A 21,404-nucleotide genomic window follows, 5' to 3' on the forward strand; every position below is an offset into this window, starting at 1 on the left:
GAGCCATGGACTGTCCTTTTTTTTTTTCCTCCCCTGGTTCCAAATTAAAGTAGATGGCAGTTGTGCAGTGAAGCTGATAGTTTCATTGACAGTATAGAATGTTTTCTAGTTATGAACCACAGAAGAAACATTTTTACATGGTTTTATAAATTGTTGATTGAAAACTGTGATTTTTAGAAAAATTACTTTATAGTGACTTTTGTTAATCATAGTTTGGACTGGAATGTTGCCCACTACTGTAATGCTAGAGAGTAACACTTTTGTCAAGTGTCTAGTGATAGAATCATAAAAATGTTACTCGTGGAAAAAAACGTCCCCATACCCTTTTTTTTTTTCCCCCTCGATATTTTATGTCTTTACAGAGAAATACATCTTTTGTTTGTAAAGGTATGAAAAAATGTAGGATGGATGGATGAATAGATACATCAGTGTGTGAGCAGCTTGTGTTGACAGCTGTTCCTCAGGAACACTGCTCAGTGATGGGCATCTTTTTTACTCTGTTTGTAGTTTTTGCTCATACTTAGTACTTTAAAAGTTTTTTGCTCTTGGTATTCAGCTTGTATAACTAATCTATGTAAAAAGATCTACACGTTACCACATTTAAGTTTGAATTCACATCCTTTTGAAATCAGTATTTTCTTTGTCGCCTACTTCTGTGAATTCCAAGTATTTACTTCTGTAATATCAAGAAACGTTGAAAACTTACTGGAATTGAACTTTCTGAAAAAATCTTCAGTGTATTTCTGGCATTTTTTTAATAATTTGAAGTGATCCTTTCACTGAAGCATCCTATTTTTGTTTATTTTTTTTTTTTTATTGGACTACATATAAATTAAGTAGCTTGTCAATTATAACCATGCATTTAACATTTGGAGCATCTATTTGGTAAAAATGTTTGGCATCTAGAAGACAAATTTAGTACTGGAACGAGGTGATTTTGAAGAATATAATCTTGAAATTAAACTTTCTCACAAGTTTTTGGAATATTAACAGTATAGATTGATACCTGATAGATTATGTGGGATACATGTATGTGAAATGGAAAGCTGCAGAGAGGAGACATTCTCATGCTTAAGGCACTGTGAATTGAATTTGGCTTTGACTTCGTATGTGCGTCTTTGACCCCATAGCATGGTTACTGTAGTTTACATAGGAGGAGTTGTGTGTGTACCTATAAAAAATACACATGGGAGATGTAAATTTAAAATAAAATCATTTGGTAGTCAGAACAATTAAAAACTACCTTAAACTAGAGATGCATATAAAAGGACTGGTGTACAAATAAAATTAATTTTACAAATGTGTAATAGCACTGGAAGGTGTATTTTATTTTAAAAACGTTTTTGGAGGACTGAAATGTGTTATAATTGATTACTGCTTAGAATTGAAGTTTCCAGAACTGTATTCTTATTTTGGAGGGGTTTGGTTGGTTGGTTGGGGTTTTTTTGCCAGGATTGAAAGAGGAAAAAATGTTTCATGTTTTGCAGGCAGATTCCATCTCTGGTGAAGCCACTGGGGAAACCTGTGTTAACTTCTAGTCCTGTTCACTTTGAATATCCACCTATTAAACATGTATCTTTATTTTCAAAAATATTTAAGAGATGCAGCTCTAATCATCAACATTACTTACCTTCAATATTTTCCATTTTATTAGTGTTTCTCTTCTTTCAGTCTTAACTAGCATACGTTGAGGAAATGTAGCAGAAAAATTTGTATCACATGACTTCAAAAGCAAAATATTTTTCTCCAGAATGTTTTTTTAAAACAATCAAAGACTTATTTCACATGAGAACTAGAGATCCGTGGTTAGGAGCTATGGCACTCTTAGAAGCTACAGAGAAATGTTGTTCTTGCAGAAGTCACCGGGAGTGCTATTTGTAGAAATAAGTGGAAAGCAGCACTAGAAGTTGGGGGTTTTTGTTGGTTTGTTTGTTTGGGTTTTTTTACATGAGTTGTGTTATATGGTGCTTACTATTTAGTTTTGAAATATTTAAGGCTGTTAATGTTTTGGTGTGAGAATACAGCTAGTGCGTACCTGTCAGCTAAGGACTTTGTGATGTCGTGGTGATGTAGGTTGGTAGGACATTGCAGCATTAGAGGCGTTAAAAGCATGAACAAGTGGAGGCTGTTAGAGGTGCTGTGGTCCTGCTTTATATGTACTTTAATACTTACATTATTTTTGCCAAATGTTGAAAAAGCAAATTCTGTGACCATAAAAGTGTTAATATTGGATTAGGCATGGTTTGTAAACAGTTACACAAACAAAAAAAAGTGGCTTTGTTACTTAGAGAAGGTTTTTTGTTCAGTTAAAAAAGAGTTAATCCTGTCCTCTGTCAGCTACAAGTGAGAGTTTGTTAGTATGGCATTTGTTTCTCCTTGTGCTTGTCTAGACCAAATTTATTTTCAACAATTGTAATGATTCAGACAGAGGAAATAGATGTCAGCATTGGAATAGTTGCAGGATAGTAGTACTGGGTTGGTTGGATTTTATCAGCATTGAGTTTATTAGTACCGTGTATGTGAGAAAATAATTCATTACATTCCTTGTATGTCTTTTGCTTCTGACTTTTTGGTCGTTTTGGTACATGTGAAAATTACACAGATTTCATTCAATGTCCAACTACATCTGAAGAGCTCTTGCTTTGCTGGAGATGCTACAGGCCTTTTTTTTTTTTTTTTTTTTTTTTTAATTTTTATTTTATTTTTAATTAAGGAGCATTCCAGTGTTACAATATTAGCTCCTAACTTGAGAGAATGTCTCTTATTTCCTGTTTAAATTTAGGTCCAGTTCTTCAAAAGTATTCAGTTACCTACCTTCTGCTGGGATCAGTCAGTATCTGATACCTCTGGGTAGAAACCCATCTGTCTGTCTTTCTCTGAGCCTTTATCTTCGTGTTCTTTGATACAAAAAGGGGTCATGCTTCTTGGAAGTAAATCAGAATGCAAGAGATCACTGCAGTGGTTTTCTGCCATGGCAGGGAGGTGGAGGAACATACCAAGAATACTTCATACCTTTACTATACCTCTATATCATAATAGTTCTGATATTGTAGTGTGCTCATACACTTGAGTAAAATATGTTGATTATACTACTAAAATAAACAAAATTATATAATTCAATGGATTAGTCACCTGTTGTGCATTTAGGTGCAATTACAATAAAATAATACTTAGTTGTCCTGGAGATACTTTTCCAGAACCTGACTACCACCACCTCATTTTTTTTGTCTTAGTACCGTACTATTTATATACTCTTCTGATAAAAGAAGATCAAGGTATTCTTGGAGAAACACTCATTTTCTGAGTGTGTTTTTTTTTATTTTCATTTCTGATATGTCTTGTTCTCTGATATTTGTTAATTGAATTCCAATAGGGTTGTATAAGAAATGCTGAAAGTCTTGTAGTATGAACTGTGGTTCCCAGACTGGCAAGTCTTAATAGTTCCTTTGCATAAAAATAGACAGCTGCAAGTAATTACAAGATTTGGACTTTCATTACATTTAGCACCACAATTAATACTTGGTCAAGTAACAAAGACTTTAAATTGTATTTTAGTTTTAATGGTTTTATTTTACTATGCTTTGTATTTGTGGAAGGGGATATGTTTCAAAGGAACTGTTGGGAAAATACCGTATACAGAATTGGTACTGTACAAACTGAGTTTATTTAATCCACTGTCTGGAGAACCTGTCTGCTTTCATCACGGTGTTCCATTCATAACTTTTGTCTTAATTGAATATATTAATCACTACCATCCATATCAGTTGTTGCATCTAGACATGCTGAAAACTACTTGAGAGGATGAAGTATTTTATTTTTCTCCTGTTTTTCTCCCTTTTGCTGTTCTCCTGCTGACTGAATCCACATGCAGGCCTTTTATGCCCATAGAATTTTCCAGGTGGACTGGCTGACTGTTTCCTTCCACGGCTCTGGTAGTGTGTGCCTAGAATGTGTAGACTGCTTCATTGACTCCTTTTCTGAGCTCTCAGTTTTTACTTGTACGCTTTTTTTCCAAACACTTGAGCTTGCCAGCCCATACTTCTGGCTTGCCTATATCTTTCCCTGAAAACTGGACTCCATCTCTAGTGCTTGAGCCAGCTGCCTGGCTCTGTGAAAGAGTGCAGGAGCATGGACTCCAATCCAATTAACTCTTTCTTGTGAAGAAGACCAAATAGCAAGAGGCAGCTTCAGCCAGGTTCTGGCTGGGCAGGGAAATGGAAAAAAGTTTTGGGGAAAATTAAATCAGTGAGTTTAGCAGTAAAAATAGGAGCGTGTATTTTTTTTTTTGGGGGGGGGGGGGGAGTAAAATATTATGAAGTCTGCGCCTTTCTCACTTTCTTGAAGCAAATGGATTCGATTCACGCTTTTGAGACGTGCTTTGTCAGGCTCCCAAAGGTGCAAGGTAGATGGCACTCTAGTTTGTGAGAGTTGTTCTTAACAGTGGTTCAGCAGCAGTGGGGCCTAGATTTTTCTTAAAAAAAGCTGAATTTATAACACTCAGATTTTTTGTAAAGAAGCAAATTTTTTAATAAATGGTCCAGCAGAATGTGCACTGTGGTCTAGATTGTTGGAATTTAACACTTTTGATTACAGAAAAGGAAAAGATAGTTCTTCTAGTGTAGTGATGATTAATTTTAGATGTGCACATCTGCCTGCAGTGAGTTTTGAATTGGGCAAATGACGTGGACATAGGCTGATACCTGTACTGCTGAGGTGCTTGGGGTTTTGATAGCTAAAGGGAAGAAAAGTGTGGCTTGAACATGGAGTACTTTAAGTGTTTGATCTTTGGTTATGTTTCTGTTTTACTAGTGTTTAATGCTTTTGTACTCTTTTCCACAGTTGATGTCCACTTCCCTTCATCCTATCTACTCTGTTTTATTTCTGTGCAGTAAATTATTCTGTGGTTCCATCTTGTTTCTTGCTGTATTTTGAAGATCAGGAAGTAAATCTGATCTTCCTCTGCACATATACATCCATTTATTTGCTCTCTTCTTCATGTGCTATCTTCACTGTCTTTGACTCTGGCTCCTCATTTCTTTTGGTAGTGTACTACTTATCCCATCCTTATTCTAGGCTAGTAGCTGGGGCCAGAGAATAAAAGATTAGGTAAAAAGCATTTTTTAATGCACACAGAGGTGCTCTATTGAGTCTAACTACCTGTTCCATAAATAAGAATCTTAGTTCAAAGATCGAAAATAAAAATAACTTATTTAGGCATTGAAAATGTTCTGGCAAGGAAACAATGTATGTTCGCTATGGCTTTACAGTTTTATTTTCAGGGTGTTTTGTATTTCACTCAAATTCTACGTGCTGTTTCAAAGCACTCTATGAAAATAATTAAATAAACTTAGTAGTCACTTTCAAGGCATCTATTTTATGTGTTTCAGTTTCAGGAAGGGTCAGTAAGAGTATACTGATGAACTGTCTCCTTCTATGACATAGCTCAGTTAAGGCTGTTTATATATAGACAAGTATACTACATTGAAGACTACAGAGCAGAGATGCCTGAGTGAGATAACAGAGGAGATGCAGCCACAGAGCACAGTGAATAGAGCTGCCCTTACACAAGGCAGTTGGTGTTTGCCGAAGTCACAGGACCACGTGGGGAACAACACGAGTGTGACTGTGAGCCAGAGGGAGGCATCTCCTGGTTTTGTGCTAGTGGCCGTGCTTGTGTGCTTTAGTGGTTCAGGGGTGATGGCTGCGTGGCTCATCTAAGTATCCTTTGCCCTTTGCAGCACCCAACCTTGGGACTGGGTGAGCTTTCTGGTTCTAGCTGGCTATAATATTTCTGTTTGCGGGACGGACTTTGCTCTTCACCTGCCTCTTCTTCTGTGCTGCTGCTGTCCTGGCTCCCTGTGTTGTAAAGAAAGGCAATACACAACTTGTTTTGCTCTGATTTTTGTACCAGAAAGGTCAGTTTGCCGAGGTGGCTGGGTCGCCTTGAGCTCTAGTTTCTTGGTAGTATAGCAGCAGTAAATGTCAGAGTTTGAGCTTAGCTACAAATATGTTACCTGGGCTGATGAGCTTGTATCTTTCCCTGACAAGGCTCTGTTTCTTCAGGTTCCGTGACTAGTTTGAGGATCTCTACACCACAAACCTTTGCAAAGTATTGCTGTGCTCTGATTGATTTCTTTTAACAACTAATCTAGTTAACTGACAAATTGGTTGCTAAATCAAGCGCATCTTAATCCTATGCTGAATTTGAGAAGCTTACTTCTAGATTTTCCTCGTTTGTTTCTTCTGTTAAGAAGAGGCTTTTTAGCTTTGTGTTCTTTCATATGTTCCACTTATTTTTGGTTCCTCATCCTTTTTCTCTAAACTAAATACCAGTTTGTTGTCTTCCTTGTCTTTCATACTGTACGACTTTTCCCTATGTAGTAATTATTTAGCGATCAAGACATTTTTTCGAAATGCTGCTTTGTTAGAGCACATGACCTCAGTGGTCAGAGATTATTTGGTAATAACTATGTGGGAGTCTCTGTTTGTTTTGTTTTAAAGTGTCCTGTATTTGTGCCTCAAGATGCTCCAAAGAGGCATGGCCTCTTAGGCAGTTGTTATTAGGCAGTATTTATAAAATGCCCCCGCTTTGTTTCATTGGACTAATTGATGTTAAGGCATTGAATCGAAGCAAGGCTTACTGCTTGACCCAGACTTAGTGTGCTTTCCCATTGGCTAACTGAGGAAAAAGCAAAAATTATGTCGTATTTTTGGATTAGGAAATAGTAAGGGATGAACTCGTAAGCGGCTTGTCTTGTATTCCTGGCTGTTGAGTGAATCTTTGATGTGTGTTGCACATTTAGATCTACTCAAAAATTTGCTTCCTTTTCTGTAGTGATAAGAAAGAGCGTCCACTTAGGTTTGTTACAGAATTTATCTTTTAAGCTGCAGGGAAATAGTTGCTCTAGTTTTTGTTTGTGTGGTATCTTTGTTTTTCTTAAATAAGCCCTTGAGCAAAGATGTCTGGTGTAATTTCCTGGTAGCTTGGCAATGCACTTGCTGTATATTTAGAGTATTGCGTATGCCAGACAAAAATAAAATACAGATACTAGTTGATGTATGATAGAACCTAGACAGATGTCATACTTACAAAGTGCTGATTTTCATCTTGGCAAGGATATTAATATTAATATTTTAAGATGAAAAGAACACACTTCTTTTACAGGCCTTTATGTATGCTTATCTTGTAGCTTTGGGTAGTTAACAGGGGTAAGGTCCTTCACGTACTGCTCTGTATCTAAATCAGCAGGGGATTGTACAGGTATTGATGTGCATACAAAATTTGCAACTTGTTTCAGTTAGTGTGCAAAGCAATGAAATTGCTCAGGTGGATAAAGTTTTTACAGGAAACGTAACTTTCTTTGGTAATCCCCGTATATCCAGGAGCCTTGCTTTTGAATTTGTGTCGTTCTATGGAATAATCTGTACATGATGGCTCTGATCTGTCACTTGGTAGTCTAAAAATTGATACAGAAAAAGATGAAGATGTATATGTTATTGTTATTAATTTACTTATAGAAGGTTTATTGTACTTCATGAGAGAGAGTCACGGTGTTCTAACCAAAACTATTTAATGAGCATCTATATGGCACTATTTTTACATCTTAAGTTCTTTTTAGTCACTGAAACTGCAGTATGCAGGTAGGTTTTGTTTTATCTGACCAGGCTGATCACACATCAGTATCTCCTGCGGGTTTTTTTAATACTCAGAGTGCTGAGATGTTTATATATGGTCAGGCTATTTTGAATCTGAAGTACTAACTAATTATTTTTGAGAATTTATAGCTTCAGTAAAGTTCAAAGTAAAGAATGAGTGAACACTTTTCCAAGTCTTCCAAAGGAGAAATTAGTGCTATGATTATCAAATAAAGCAAAGTACATAGTACTACGGTGTTGGAAGTTGGTTGAGGTAGAGGAGAAAAACTTTGTGTACACAAACTTGATAATCTCTTAAGAGGTTTTTTTTAAGCTTAAATAAAGAAGACTGAATAAATGTGTATTGCTTTTAAATCCTACGTAAGTTATTTTCCCTTATATTTTAAATATCTTAGCATATTAGCTCCACAAATGTAATTTACAAAGGCAGTAAGTGTTTGCTTCTCTTCTGTGCTGCTTGCTGCTGCCGATCTGTGATGACAACTTTCTGGCCCAATTCTGCCTCTTAGAACTGTTTCTGATGTTTCGTCTGAACTACTACCTGTATGTTTGCAGAATGTTCTTTCCAAGGTAGATTGTAAAAACATTTTCTCACTTTAATGCCCTCTAATGTTTCGTGTCAAGTCATGCTGCATCTTGTGATTCAGATCTGTGAGTGCTTACTTACGTAAAGCTAATCTTACTGTTGTCACAGGATTATTGTGGGTGTAAATGTTTGCAGTGTTTTAATGGACAGTTACATTGAGGTGTTATATCACAAAGTCAAATAGTTTTCAGTTACTCTGTTAATTGGTATTGAACTGAGTAGATCTTAAAATTTGAACTAATTTGAGAAGTAAAAAAACATTGACCCCGAGAGGGAAAATAACACAGTGCTTAAAGTAGAAAGCAAAACTTCAGTGTTCGTTGTTTCTGTGGTGTGTTCATAGTCTTTCTTGCTTGTCCTCTTGCATCCTGTGCTGCCTTTTAGTTTTAATTTGGAAAGTAGGATAGTGCAAGTACTACAGCAGTCTAATTCTACTTCTTAAAACAATATTTGCTACTAGGCCTTTTGCAATTAAAAAAACCCAAAACAACCAACAACAACAAAAAAAAACCCAACCAGGAAGACCCTTGTAAGATATTTAGATTTGTTGAAGCAGTAAAGTATGTTTGTCAGACTTCCTGGTTCTCATCTGTTTGCTCAAAAAAAAGTTTTGTTGTTTCTTCTAGGAATTCTCAATTGTTTAATACTCAGGAGTGTTTATTTTGTGTGACAATGTTAAGTGATCTGTGATGCTCTGAATCCTATAGATCAGGGCAAGTTTTTAATTTGGTGGAAGCCAGCTTACCTTTTGCTAGCTGTGGAGCAGAGGCTTCTCCATGTTCTCATTGATTGTTTCAGGGAGCTCACCCAGGTTACTTGGTGTAGTGAGTAGTGATTCACTACTTTCAATCTTTGGCAGAAAGTCTTTATTTAATAATTTATTTATTTTGACATAGTACCTTTTAGTGTGATAGGAAAAGAGTACATCTGGTAGTCAAGTTGACATAATAGTAGTAAAGTTGTTTCGTACTACGTGATGATAAAGACAGCTGTTGCTCTATAAGCTTGGAAGTTACAGGTTTTTGGAGGGTGTTAATTCAGTGGTACAAGTGTGTGCTTAGTAAGCAACAACTGAACTGTTTTATTTCCTCTCTTATTTTCTTCTACATTTTGCTACCTGCATACATCCTCCTTATTACTATTAAGGAAAAGACAAAGGAAAGGACAAAAAAGAAATCTGCGCTGTTCTGGACTCTGCTTTTTTACAACTCTGGGAGGGAAAAATTAAAGATCAGTCGCCAGACCTCTTGGATATACTCTGATTTTGTCTAGCTGCTTGCACATTCACGTGTAAATGTAGGAGCATACGGGTGTGAGTGAATGTATCTTCATGCAAATAATACCAGTGGGACCACCCAGCAGAGCAGCCCTGAGGTCGTGCAGCACAGCAGGTCCATATTGATGGAGAAGGGAGAGACAGGTTTACTTGGCACAAAGGCTTGTGGCGCTGCTTCAGATACAGCTATTCTAGTGCACTTCAACCATGAGTAAATAGGCAGCTCCTCTGCTGTGAGTGCCAGCCAGAGCTTAGGCACTGTGCTGCTACACTGTGAGTAGTTCAGCCTGGTCAGATGCTGCAGAGCTAAGGCAAGGAGTAGGAAAGCTGCCTGCATATGCTCAGTATTTACTCATATGTTCTTGGCAGTGTTCCCTGTGATCCCCACCAGCCAGAAGATTTGTTGTAGGCCACTTGAGTGTGGTTTTTTTTTTTTAAAGTGTTTTTTTTTTTTTTAGGGGCTTCAGCCTCCTAATAGTTTATGATGTTGGACATAATCCTAGGAAATGGGGTTTTGTGCAAGGGCCAAAAGGCTTATGATGTTAGACCTATGTCTAAAACGTTAGCGCGAGGCGAAAAACCTTTGATACAACTGTTGAAATTTTGACACATGTAGTCAATCTTTGCTAAGTGCAGTTAGCGTAGTGTCCTTAAATTGAGATATTAATATGCACTTTATGTTGTGGTAAAGGATATCTCAGCATTTGTAATGATATCTTTAGCTGTTTGAGCAGGTGTCTGCAGAACTACATGACCATTTTAATTATGCATTGATTGCTGCTCAAACAGTATTGTCTCAATGGTAGAAATACAGGTGTGTTACAAATAAGAGGTAGACTCTCATAAATGTCTGCTAAAAAGGCAAAGAAGAGTGGTTAGTATAGATCACATTTGCTTGCTTATTGCAAGTTAGGATTAGAGCATCCTTTTACTGGATCCTGTGTAAGCACACAAAGGTACAACGGCTAAGCAGGATTCACAAGGGAACACTTCAGTGGCTCTAGAACGTACATCTCTTGTCTCTTCAGCAAGTCACACTGTGGCTCTCTGGTTGTAATAGTCATGTGTGCATTGTGTACTATCACCAGCCCATCACGTTGTTCCATATCATCAATGCATTGCAACCTCAGGGCTTGCATGTCTTGCATGATGCTCCTCAAGAGGTGGAAGGATTTTATTGCCGTCTGTTTTTCAGATAAGAATGTGCCGAGTTAGTTCTCCGCATGCTTCAACAGTGGATAGTCTCATTAATTATTCTTTAGGGAAGTCATCTGTTTAAATCCATTTCTATCAACATAGAAAACCTGTGCCAGAGATATAGAAAAGGAGTTACAATTTCTTTCTTTTATTGTTTTGATAGGTTTAGCATGGAAATACTCTTGGCAGCAGAAATTGATCATACTGATAGATGCAGGAGGAGTTTGAAGTATGCTGTCTTGTCCCAACCTTTCTAGAAGGTGTGTGATCACAAAGTTCAGATACTGACAATATTGTACTTCAGCATCTGCCCCATTCCTTGATATTACAACTCCTGCAGACTGCCCCTTTGACTATGATTGATGATTTGAAGACTGATGAAACAGTACACTGATGAAGGCCAGTGCTCCTTTTATCCCATATGCAGAGGTGCTTCTGATAACTTCATTACCTCAGTGTAGTGCTCTGTCTGGTGTTGCTTCAAATGCTTAAAGCAAATTTGAGATTATCAATTATTCTCTAGTGAAGGCCCTGGTTTTATTTTAACTTTCACAGTAGGACACTGCTATATTAAATTTCCATATAGACCACGTTTTGAACCTGTTTATTATTTTCTTGCTAATAGTAAATAATGGAAATGCTGCTTCGTTATTTGAAATTTAAAAAAAAAAATGATATCAGTAATTATTGAAATATTTGGCAGAGAGCAAGAGTGAGCCTCAGTATTCCAATTAAAGGGACTTTGCAAAAAATAGAACTTTATTAGGCAACAACATTTATGTGTGAAAGTGAATACTGTACTACTGTAAGCTAAATCACAGTAACAGTCAACATTTATTACTCTTTGAAATATACGCTTGTGTAGAATTTTTTCCAAAGTGCTTGTTTCAGCATTTTGCTGTACTTAACAAATACATTCAAACAATTATATATTTAAAATTAGGGTGCATTATAAAACTAGACTCAATCATTAAGTACTGTCAAGGAACAGATGGCAAGAGAGGACACAACTGGTTTGCAGTCTGCATAGATTTAAGCATGAAGCCATTAAGCTATCACATTCCCATTTCTGATAGATTTTGGTCAATGAAAAATTCAAGACAGATAATCCCTGATTATATGAGGTCTCAGTCTGTAATTCATGACACTGGTAGTATTTCAAAAATCACTGAAGTTCTTTCTGTAATCAGTAGTTTTAAACTAATGTGTTATTGGGATAGATGCTCTTGCCTGTTTTTATTGCTATTGAAATTAATGTATCTTGTCATAAGTAGGTTGCTCTTAAATGTAAAATTGCTTCAGGGTGTCTTTTACTGCTCTGCTTGCTATTGACTTCTAGACAGATTTGCCCTATTTTGCTAGGCTATTTGCCACTGAAGCAGTTCAATATCTCCACCTAATAAAAGGAGCAATTCAGAGTTCAGAACATGTATTACCTTAAAAATGTTTATAGTGTAACTAGCACAGTAGCTACTAGAATCTTGTGTTTTTAAAAAACTGTTTTTAAAAGCTGTTTTTTACAAAGGCCTATTTTAGAATTGATTTATTTTCAAAATTATTTCATTTGCATCTTGTTGTATTCCCGACAGCATGTACCACTTTATTTTGGTGGTATTGGACCAAATGTATTCTAATAAGCAGAATTGTTTAGTAGTAATAAAAATGTAATTCTTATTAAATTTCTTGGTCATAAAAATTAAACAATTCAACATACGGAGACAAGTAACTTATTAAAATCTGTAATAAATTAGTTGCCAAAAATGTAAACTAATTTAAAGATGAATGCTCTTGAAAGCAATACAGATTTTGGCAATACAGATGTTTAGAATTTTATCTTGCTGTATGAAAAATATTTGCATGTTATATTTCAGTAGTTTTTCTTACTAGTTATTTCAAATGCTTGATAAGAAAATTAGTATGTCTATTCCTGACTTGGACCAGTCTGACAAAATACAATTATACAAACAACATATAATGGAAAATGCATAGCTAACATCATGCTATGTTATTTCTTCTTTGAGAGGAACAAGTTAAGACATCAATACTTGAGAAGGTGGACTATATTGACTAAAGGAAGATTATTTAAAATGGTGTTTTGTGGATTAAGGAGAATACTGAGCTTTAAAGTTGGAGACTTTGAGAGAATGAGGCCTGATATCAGTATTGGGAATGAAGGTGGGTTTATTTTTTTAAATTATGAATCTCCTGCTGAAGGACCTAATCACAGTTCTTTTGGTAAAAGTGCGTGGTGTGAGAAGTCATCTGTCAGGCCTGTACTTGGCTGTTCAATACACTTTGCGAGTCAAAACTGAAGGTTCAAATGTAATCTGAAAGCTAGAAATCAGTGACTGAAGATCAGGGAACACTGGTAAATAAAAACACTGAAGAAGGATTCTTCTACCAAGTGGCCTCTACTTTAAATGTTTGAGTTTCAATATCTGGGTCATTTTAGTAGGTAGCACGTTAATATTCTGTGTTTATAAAGTGTAATCATTTAATGACATAATGTGATTAGAAAGATTTAAATTACTGTAGTAGTGAGGTGAAGTCCCATTTGCACTGGAAGGTATTGAGAGCAGGATTTCACTCTGGGAAGAGTTAGAAACAATTTTTTTCCGAATAAAAGTCATCCTAGTCATTGCTAATGTGCAATGATTGAGAGTGTCAAAGACAACTTACCTTTCTTGTTTGAAGAATAATAAGCCAGTACAACAATCTTTACAAAAAAGTGACAAAATCAAAGAAATACAACTTAATAGCTATAGTGAGTTACCGAGGTTACATGTAATTATGCTAAAAATTATTAGTAAAGATTAGTAGTGTTGGTGCTGACATTTAAGTAACTGAATTTTATTGATACTCAAGAACAAGAGGTTAAACATTTTGTTACCATAATGTATTTGAAAGTTCTGCTGAAAAATGTTAAGGGAACTTTGAGTTTCAGGTTTCTGTTGGACCTGTCACTACAATCTTTTGGAAAAATTTAAGATTATTAAAATAAATTTATTCAGTGCACCAGGTTGTCCTGAGGCTGACATTCTGGTTTTAATTGTTCATCATCTGCACTAGCAGAGGATCATATAACTGGACTGTGAGGTTTTTTCAAGTGGTAAAGATGCAGTTCCAGAGCACATCTGTGGCCCAAGTTTTCCCAGCAAAATTCACAATCTGGATAAACTGTTTTCTGCGATTTATGGTGGGGGGGGGGGGGGGGAGAGTTGAATGCTTTCTGTTTTAAGGCACAGGAATGAATCATTATTTGACCCAAAACAGTGTAACTTTTATCAAAAAAGAAGCCTGGAATTTCCATAAAATGTGAGGAATGTGTGTCAGCCATTGAGTTGGTCTTGATAGATGAAGGTAATGTACCACATTAGAAAAAAAAAAGAAATATATATAGGGGGGAGGGTGATATATGGGGTGAATCACTGGAAATGAAGGAATGTTACTTTACTTTCAACAGTAGTATAAGTTTACAAAAAAGTCTTTGATATGTATCATTAACTTTGACACAAGACTAATACCACAAAATTTGTGATTATCTTTGTTGATGCATAATTTGACAGAGTTGATCCATATGCTGTTGGATTCTAAGGATTAAGATGGAGAAGGTGAAACATAAGAATGATTTGCTGTAGTACTGTTGACAAAATGCTGCTTAAGTGTTCTAAAAATGCTTGATTAGTATCCGTTAGTGCATCATTTGAGAGATGTGAATTATTTATTTTGGTACTGTGAGGAGAAATGCTGGTATTCAGGAGCAAAGGCCAGGAACAGGTATAATGACACCCTACAGTTCCTGCTCTTGCCCAGATGTTACGACTTCTGATTTAAAAAAATTATTTTCCTATTATGGAATAAAACACAAAGCACACATGCTGTATCTTTGGTGTATGCAAGTCCCAATAGTGAAATATTGTACTGCAAAATATGAAGATGGCAGTGGTGACAAAGGTGTGGAAGTAAGAATTTGTGTCCTAAGAAGTCTTGAGCTCTAATTGCCCTTTTTCCCCCTCCTTCACACAGATATCTTTGGCGTTGATTGTTTCTGCTGTTGTTCAGGAATTTTTCATTTGTGTTCTTTGCCCATTTGTTGTATTGGGATAGTAACAATTTGTTTGTTTTTAAAAGTGTGTGGAGGTTTATGTTTACATACCATTATGAAAACATAGTGCTATTCAAATGTTAAAGTTTTTGTTCATACAAGATCTGTCTGAAGTTTCTAGTACAGCTTTTGAAATGAGAAACTGTAAAGCCTGAGCTTTTATGACATTTGTGCTTTGAATTCTTGTGGTTGCACACTAATTTTTGTGTTGATACTAAAATAAGAGCTATTATGATATCCAGGAAACTCCAGTGCCCTCTGTTTTGAATGCTCTAAAGGGAGATTCGTCTAAAATGTATGGCTGTAGAAATGCTGCTGAAGATGATGAAAAAGCCTGGAGATAATCCGCTAGTCATTAAGGTTAAAGATGAAGATTAAGGGCCCAAATCGGCCTTTTGGAGATATGAATGTAGAAATAGGAGACTTCAGCTGATCTCTGTATGCCATCAGGTCAGCAGGATTTATCCTGGATTTTCTCTTCTGATTTTAACAAATTTGAATGAATTCAGTTTGGAAAGGAGTTCGGTTCTGCACATCTGCAAAGCACAATAATTTTTAGCCCATTTAGTTCCTTTTGCAGCTACAGGTTAACTGAATTAATAAATGCAAGGTGACATCTTAGTTGCATAGTTTTGGCTAATGTATTCTAAAATGTACTTTAATTGTTTATAGTATTTTTAGGAACGTGGTGACGAGCATTTAGGAATGAGGCAGTTACCAGTGTAAGAATCAGTGTCCTAATTTTCCTAGATTTATATTCATATATATGAGAAAGAAGATGCTATGCTTACTGCTTTTCTTATTTTAAAATGACTCTGATAGAGGTGCATTTTATGCATGATCTGACTTTCCCAGCAGTGGGGTTTTTTAATGGTATTTCCATTCATGCTCACAAACCAGGAAATTCAGATAGCAATAAACTGCAGAAAAGACATACTTACTTACCTATTTTCAAAATTACAATATCCTAAACCCAAAGAAAGCTGTAAAAGGCAAATAAAAGTTTGTTTAGGTGACTTAAATTAAATGAAAAATATGTAAATTTGTCTGTAGCAACATGTGTACAAAGAGCATGTGAAACTACCAGTGGAAGTGATATATTGCACCAAAATAAATCACGTTACTACTATGTACAGGGCAGTAGAGGGAATAGCTTATTTTGAGGGGCTGGTTGTTTACACTTACACGTTATGGTTGAGTAGAGTATCTGTACAGAAATGTATGAATTGCGTGTATATTGATGATCTTGTAGACTTAAATCTTGTAAACTACTTACATGTAGTTTCTTTAGGTAAAATATAGCTGTTCTGTGTGATGCATATTCTTCTTCTGGTGTCCTCTGCACTACCTTCGGTGTGTGTGCATCGGTAACCTCTGGCTTTCAGGTTGCGGGTCCTAGGTGTCCTGCCAAGACGATTCATGCTGACCTGGACCCTGCTCCATTCAGTCTCTGCAGGAGTAGGCTGTGTGATGGATGTGAGTTCCCATTCTCCAGGGCCAGATGTGCCTGTATGTCACCTCACCTGGCAGTACAGTACACCCAAGGAGTTGAGAGAAGGCCTGTGAGGAGCCTTTGCTTGCTTAGAACCCAGGTGATTCATCTGTGGAGAAAGTACAAATGCAGACCTTCCTGGAAATGTGATGTTGTAGTAACTGAAACATCATCCGTACCATGCATAGAATAACTACCTCTCTTTTAGACAATGCTTCTACTGAAAAATTGAAGAATTAGGGGGGGTTTTGTAGCAATGGCATTTCTGTTCCCTTGGTATTTGGTTGTGTCCACTACAATATTGAGGTCATTTTTGTATTATAACAAGTCACTGCTCTTTCTGCATTTGATTCCTGAGTATAATCTTTTGTTTGTATGTGGTGTTACTGAATTCCATCACACTGCTGTCATACCACCTTTGCGCTTTATCAGGATAATTCTCCATTGCCACAATATTCTTTGAAGTTTGGGGGGAGGGTGTTTTATTATTTTTTATTATTTTTTTTATTCCTCCTGATTTCTGCCAATGGCAGTTCTGGTAAATGTATTCTGTATTCTATTGTCTAAATCATTAATGACAATGTTAAATAAAACCAGACCCAGCAGGCACACACCCTTGCAGGAACCTCCAGTTTGACAGTGAGAAGTTGATAATTTCTTGTTGGAGTGCACTGTTGCAGCCAGCTGCACATTTATCTGACAATAAGATCATTAAACAATACAATAATGTAATTAAATATCAAAAGTAGCGTTGTGCAACTGTATCAAGTATCTTTGTGAATGTTAAAAAACTTCACGCTGGCCTTCTCTCATGAATTCTTTAAGCCTTTTACAGGGCATTGTGGGGGAGTTACATTGGTTTTGCATTGTTCTCCTTGAAAAATCACAATGAATGGTTGTCACGCTGTCTTGTATGTGGTTAATAATTCGGTATGTTACGAGGTATTGAAAAAGGGTGACTCATCTGGATTTCCTCAGATCCTTTCTGCTTTTTGAAGGAAAAAGGGACTGATGTCATCTCTGAAGCCAAGATAAACCAGAGCAAAATCTGGTTGTATGTGAGAGTACATGACAAAAGCTCCCATTAATAATCCCTTTGTTGACAGGTTTCCATCATCTGTAAATAAATTTAAAATAATTTAGTGTGTGTTAGCATGATGTATTTAATATTCCTCATTGTTCTAGGAGTGAAAACTTACATTCTGTTTCTGTGCCTTGTGATAGTAAAATAGCATCATACAGTTTTTCAGTGTATAGACGTTCATTAATGTAGTGAGACTAAATTCCGCTATTCATAATTGTCTGCATCAGCAAGAATGATTCCTGATCTCTGCAGTGTGTGCTGGAATATTTACATTATAGCTGTGTTCTGCTTTCTGTATTCTGTCAGGGATGGTGCTGCTTCGGGAGAAGTGCAGAGGCACAAAAACTTTTTTCTATTCATTCTCCTGTAATTGTGATGGGTGCTCCCAATTACATTCTGCATTAATAGTCAACAAAGGTGCTCATCTGACTAGCTGTATCAGACACAGATGTTTCCGGTTACTCCTTTCTGCCTTTGGCAGTCACTTCCACAGCTCCTTATTTACTTGTGGAGGAAAAAAAAAAGGCATGGTAACCAAGACAAGAAGTTGTTATGCTGGCATATTAACTATATAATTTGTTTTGTATAGAGAGCTTTAAAGATTAATATTCAGTGTGTTTAATCTATTCTCTTTTTTCCCCCCCAGTAATCCAAAGTCCGCTAATCAGAGGATAAACAAAAAAGTAAACAATGATGCATCATTAAGGATTCAAAATTTGTCTATTTTGGTGAAACAAATAAAAACTTACTATCAGGTCAGTAAGTTTTTCTTGTATTATGTTTTGCCTAGAATTGTTTCGAAGTATTCTTTTATAGTTATGCCTTTAAGGGTAACAATAAGATTAATATTTTGAGATACTGTGTGGGTGGTTCTCTTTGTAAATCTGGTCAATTTTTTTATCACACTTAATTCACAGCTGTAGTAGTAGTCTGGAAACACTTGTATGTGAATGATGATATGTTTATATAACAGATATTCTGCATCTTTGCTCATATAGTACGTTAAGTACATTAATACTGTTGGTATTTCCTGAATTGAGGCAAGTTTTGTGCCTATGAGAGAAATTATTACATGTGCATTTAATCTTATTCATGGAATCTTTGTAAGAAAAATGTGATAAAATTTATTTGTTCTAGAATTCATTTCATTTTCAGTAGGAAAAAAACAGGTGATAACAATCAAATGGAAATTCATAGTAAATGCAGTGATTATCTAATTTAGAGCTGTAAAACAGCCATTGAGTTTTCGTGTGTTTTGTGCAATAGGTTGTAGCTTGTACTATGCCTTCTAGATGCAGGGCCTGAATAGAGTGGTGGATATGCTACAGTAGGACACTGCAAATATCACCAGTGTCCCTTATAGTGCCCTTCCACACTTCCCTCACCTTTCTGCCAGGAGAATCCAGATCTGGGAGCAAATCTCCTTTGCTCTGCCTGTCACAGCGAGTGCATCATGGCAGAGCCTGTATTGTTGTACGCTTTTCCTCATGTGTACGCACATAGTATATGTTCTCAAAACCTCCTGAGTACAGTGGAAATTCCCAGCTGTCGCTTACTGCGATGGTCAGCCAGTGTACATCTCCCTAGCTCGCACTTTGTACGTATGCATGCTCCACATCCTTCTTTTCTTGGCAGCTACTACATGTGGTGGGTATAAGTGCTGCCTGTTAAGATCCATATGCTTTTCCATTTCCTGATGGTAGTCATTTTTGGCCAGGCATTAGTGGTTCACAACTGGTGCAACAGAAGGCACAAACACTGTTAGGATTGATCTTTATTTGAATACAAAGCATTCCCTGTGCCTCTTCAGCCATACGGTATCAGCCAGTCCTAGTGCAACAACATCAGGCAGAATAGCTTGCATTTAGGTATCTTACCTTTGAATGACTCAGAACTGTGGATATTGCTCCAAACCTTTGTGTTACAAAAAATTTATTATAGCTTTTTTTAAGTAAAAAAGTATTCTTATTCAATAACCGTTAAAATCGGTCACCATGCCTTTAATGGTTCAAGTCTGTCCTGTGTAAGTGTAAGCTGTAGAGAAGTGCATACACAGTTTTTCCCCCCTTTCCCTCCCCAGTCTCTTGAGCTTCTAGTCTTGTCAGATGCCAGCCTCTTCAGATAGTGCATTTTTAGTAGGAGTAAAGGCATTTAGTAGCCAAACCAGATGCTTGTTCAAATTTAAAACTGCTTTTTGAATGTGTTGATGTTCACTCAGATATGCTCGCATGCATGCAAGGAAGTTTACACATTGTGGTAGTTGATTGGGTTTGGAGAGAAGCGTTAAAGGATGGACTGTAGTCTTTGGTTTCCTCTCAAACTTAGTGCAGCCTGGCAGCTGGTGTTTTCCCACAGTCTGTGCGTGGGTTAGCAAGGCAGCACAGCAAATTCAGTTTTCAAGGAGTCACTTTAGTTCCTGTCACCTTTGAAATTACCTAAGGCAGAAAAGCTAGTGCTTGACGGGTGCCTTGGAATCAATCCAAGAGGCCGCTTGTAGCCTGGAGTACGCCTTGGCGAGGGTGTGAGCCTCACACCTGAGTGCTTTGGAAAGCTGTCCATGCCGGCATTGTTTGGTCTGTGTTCTGAACGGGAGGCCTGAGATCTGAATAGTGGAATGTGGAAAGTAATCACTGTATTGAGATACAAGATTAACATCTGGAATATTATAGTAGGGATATTAATGGCCATGGGGACTTTTAATTTTTAGCATTACATTATCCTAACTCTTAAAACTTTTTATCATGAGCTTGTCCGTGCTAGATTATTCCATGCATTTCTATAACATCTGCGGAAAACATTCTCTCAATTTAGCAAATAATTGCATCAGTGTTGTATATGTACTTATCAAAAAACCTGCGCTGATAGAATATAACATTCAAAATTAAAATGTGATGTTAGATTATACAAGTGTTTTGGTTCCTGCATCATCTTTGTTCTTCTCTGTCATTACGATTGCATCTTCTTTTTACAGAGAAGCTACCTTACTTCCTTACAGCATCACCAAGCTCTTCCTAGGTCCCAAACCTGTCTTTTGAGCCTATACATTTCCTGGCAGCATAGGAGTGTGGAATTGTTTCCACCAGCCTATTCAGGAGAACTGATCCCCCTATAAGTTTTGGTGGGCTTGGGAGGTTTAATACAGTGAGCTTCCATAACTCCCATGGGTGCTCTGTCAGCATAATTTTGTAAACAGGCTTAGTTAATTTTTTCAGGTTAAACAACAGTTGAAAGAAATAATGTGAATTTTGGGACCCACAGGTTCCAATTTCAGATTTTTAATAGAAACAGTCATTTCAAAAGTAAACACAAATTGAGAACAGTTGCACCGAGCTTACTGATGAAGTTAACACCGTGTGACAGAAGAGGTGGTAGACATCTGTGAAGCAAGGTAGAGGTGTTGTAAGAAAAGGTGATAATGTCATTAGTCCATAGAGGACATGTTTCTTGGTTCCCCCTGCTTGTACTCTGCTTCACAGTAAGGAAAGCTTTATGATAGCATCATGGAATTACTTTAGCTATTACAACAAAGAAGCCACCAAGCCCCCACTTTAAAAAGTATGTGATTTTCTTTTGTAGCAGCTATAAATACCCATTGAATTCCTTTTATTTTATCTGTTCTTTATTGATTTAAAGCTTCCTATGGTGCACTTCATATCTTTTTTTTTTTTTAATTTTAAAATTGTCTATATCAAGATCTCAGAAATACAAGAGTCATGGTTGGTTGAAATTCATGGTATTTGAGAGGGTCAAAGCTATTTTCTCGCTCCTTATAATTTCTCTTAGACGTGTGCAATGAGTACATATTTTTCAGTCTAGTATTAATTCAGATATAATTTTTCATGTCCTATGGTGAAAGCCTTCAAGTATAGCTAATAATTTCCACAGGTGTTTTTCAAGTTATATTATAATTTTTCAAATTTGACATAAAATGAGTTGACTTATGTTACATTTTTAGCTTAGAATATAACACCTAATATGTGCCTTTTGGATGTAAAGCAGTGATGGTTC

At 36.5% G+C, this 21,404-nt stretch overlaps 1 protein-coding gene across 9 annotated transcripts in view; it reads left to right on the plus strand.

Annotated features, from left to right (window-relative positions):
- CCDC88A (coiled-coil domain containing 88A) overlaps window positions 1-21,404 on the plus strand; it is a 76,592-nt gene that overhangs the window by 1,690 nt on the left and 53,498 nt on the right. For all 9 annotated transcript variants that reach the window (XM_075749881.1, XM_075749882.1, XM_075749884.1 and 6 more), the window contains exon 3: window positions 18,043-18,151. In XM_075749881.1, the coding sequence (XP_075605996.1) occupies window positions 18,043-18,151 (109 nt within the window). The remainder of the gene's footprint in view (window positions 1-18,042; window positions 18,152-21,404) is intronic.

This window comes from Balearica regulorum, chromosome 3, assembly GCF_011004875.1.
Source record: "Balearica regulorum gibbericeps isolate bBalReg1 chromosome 3, bBalReg1.pri, whole genome shotgun sequence".
NCBI lineage: Eukaryota > Metazoa > Chordata > Aves > Gruiformes > Gruidae > Balearica > Balearica regulorum.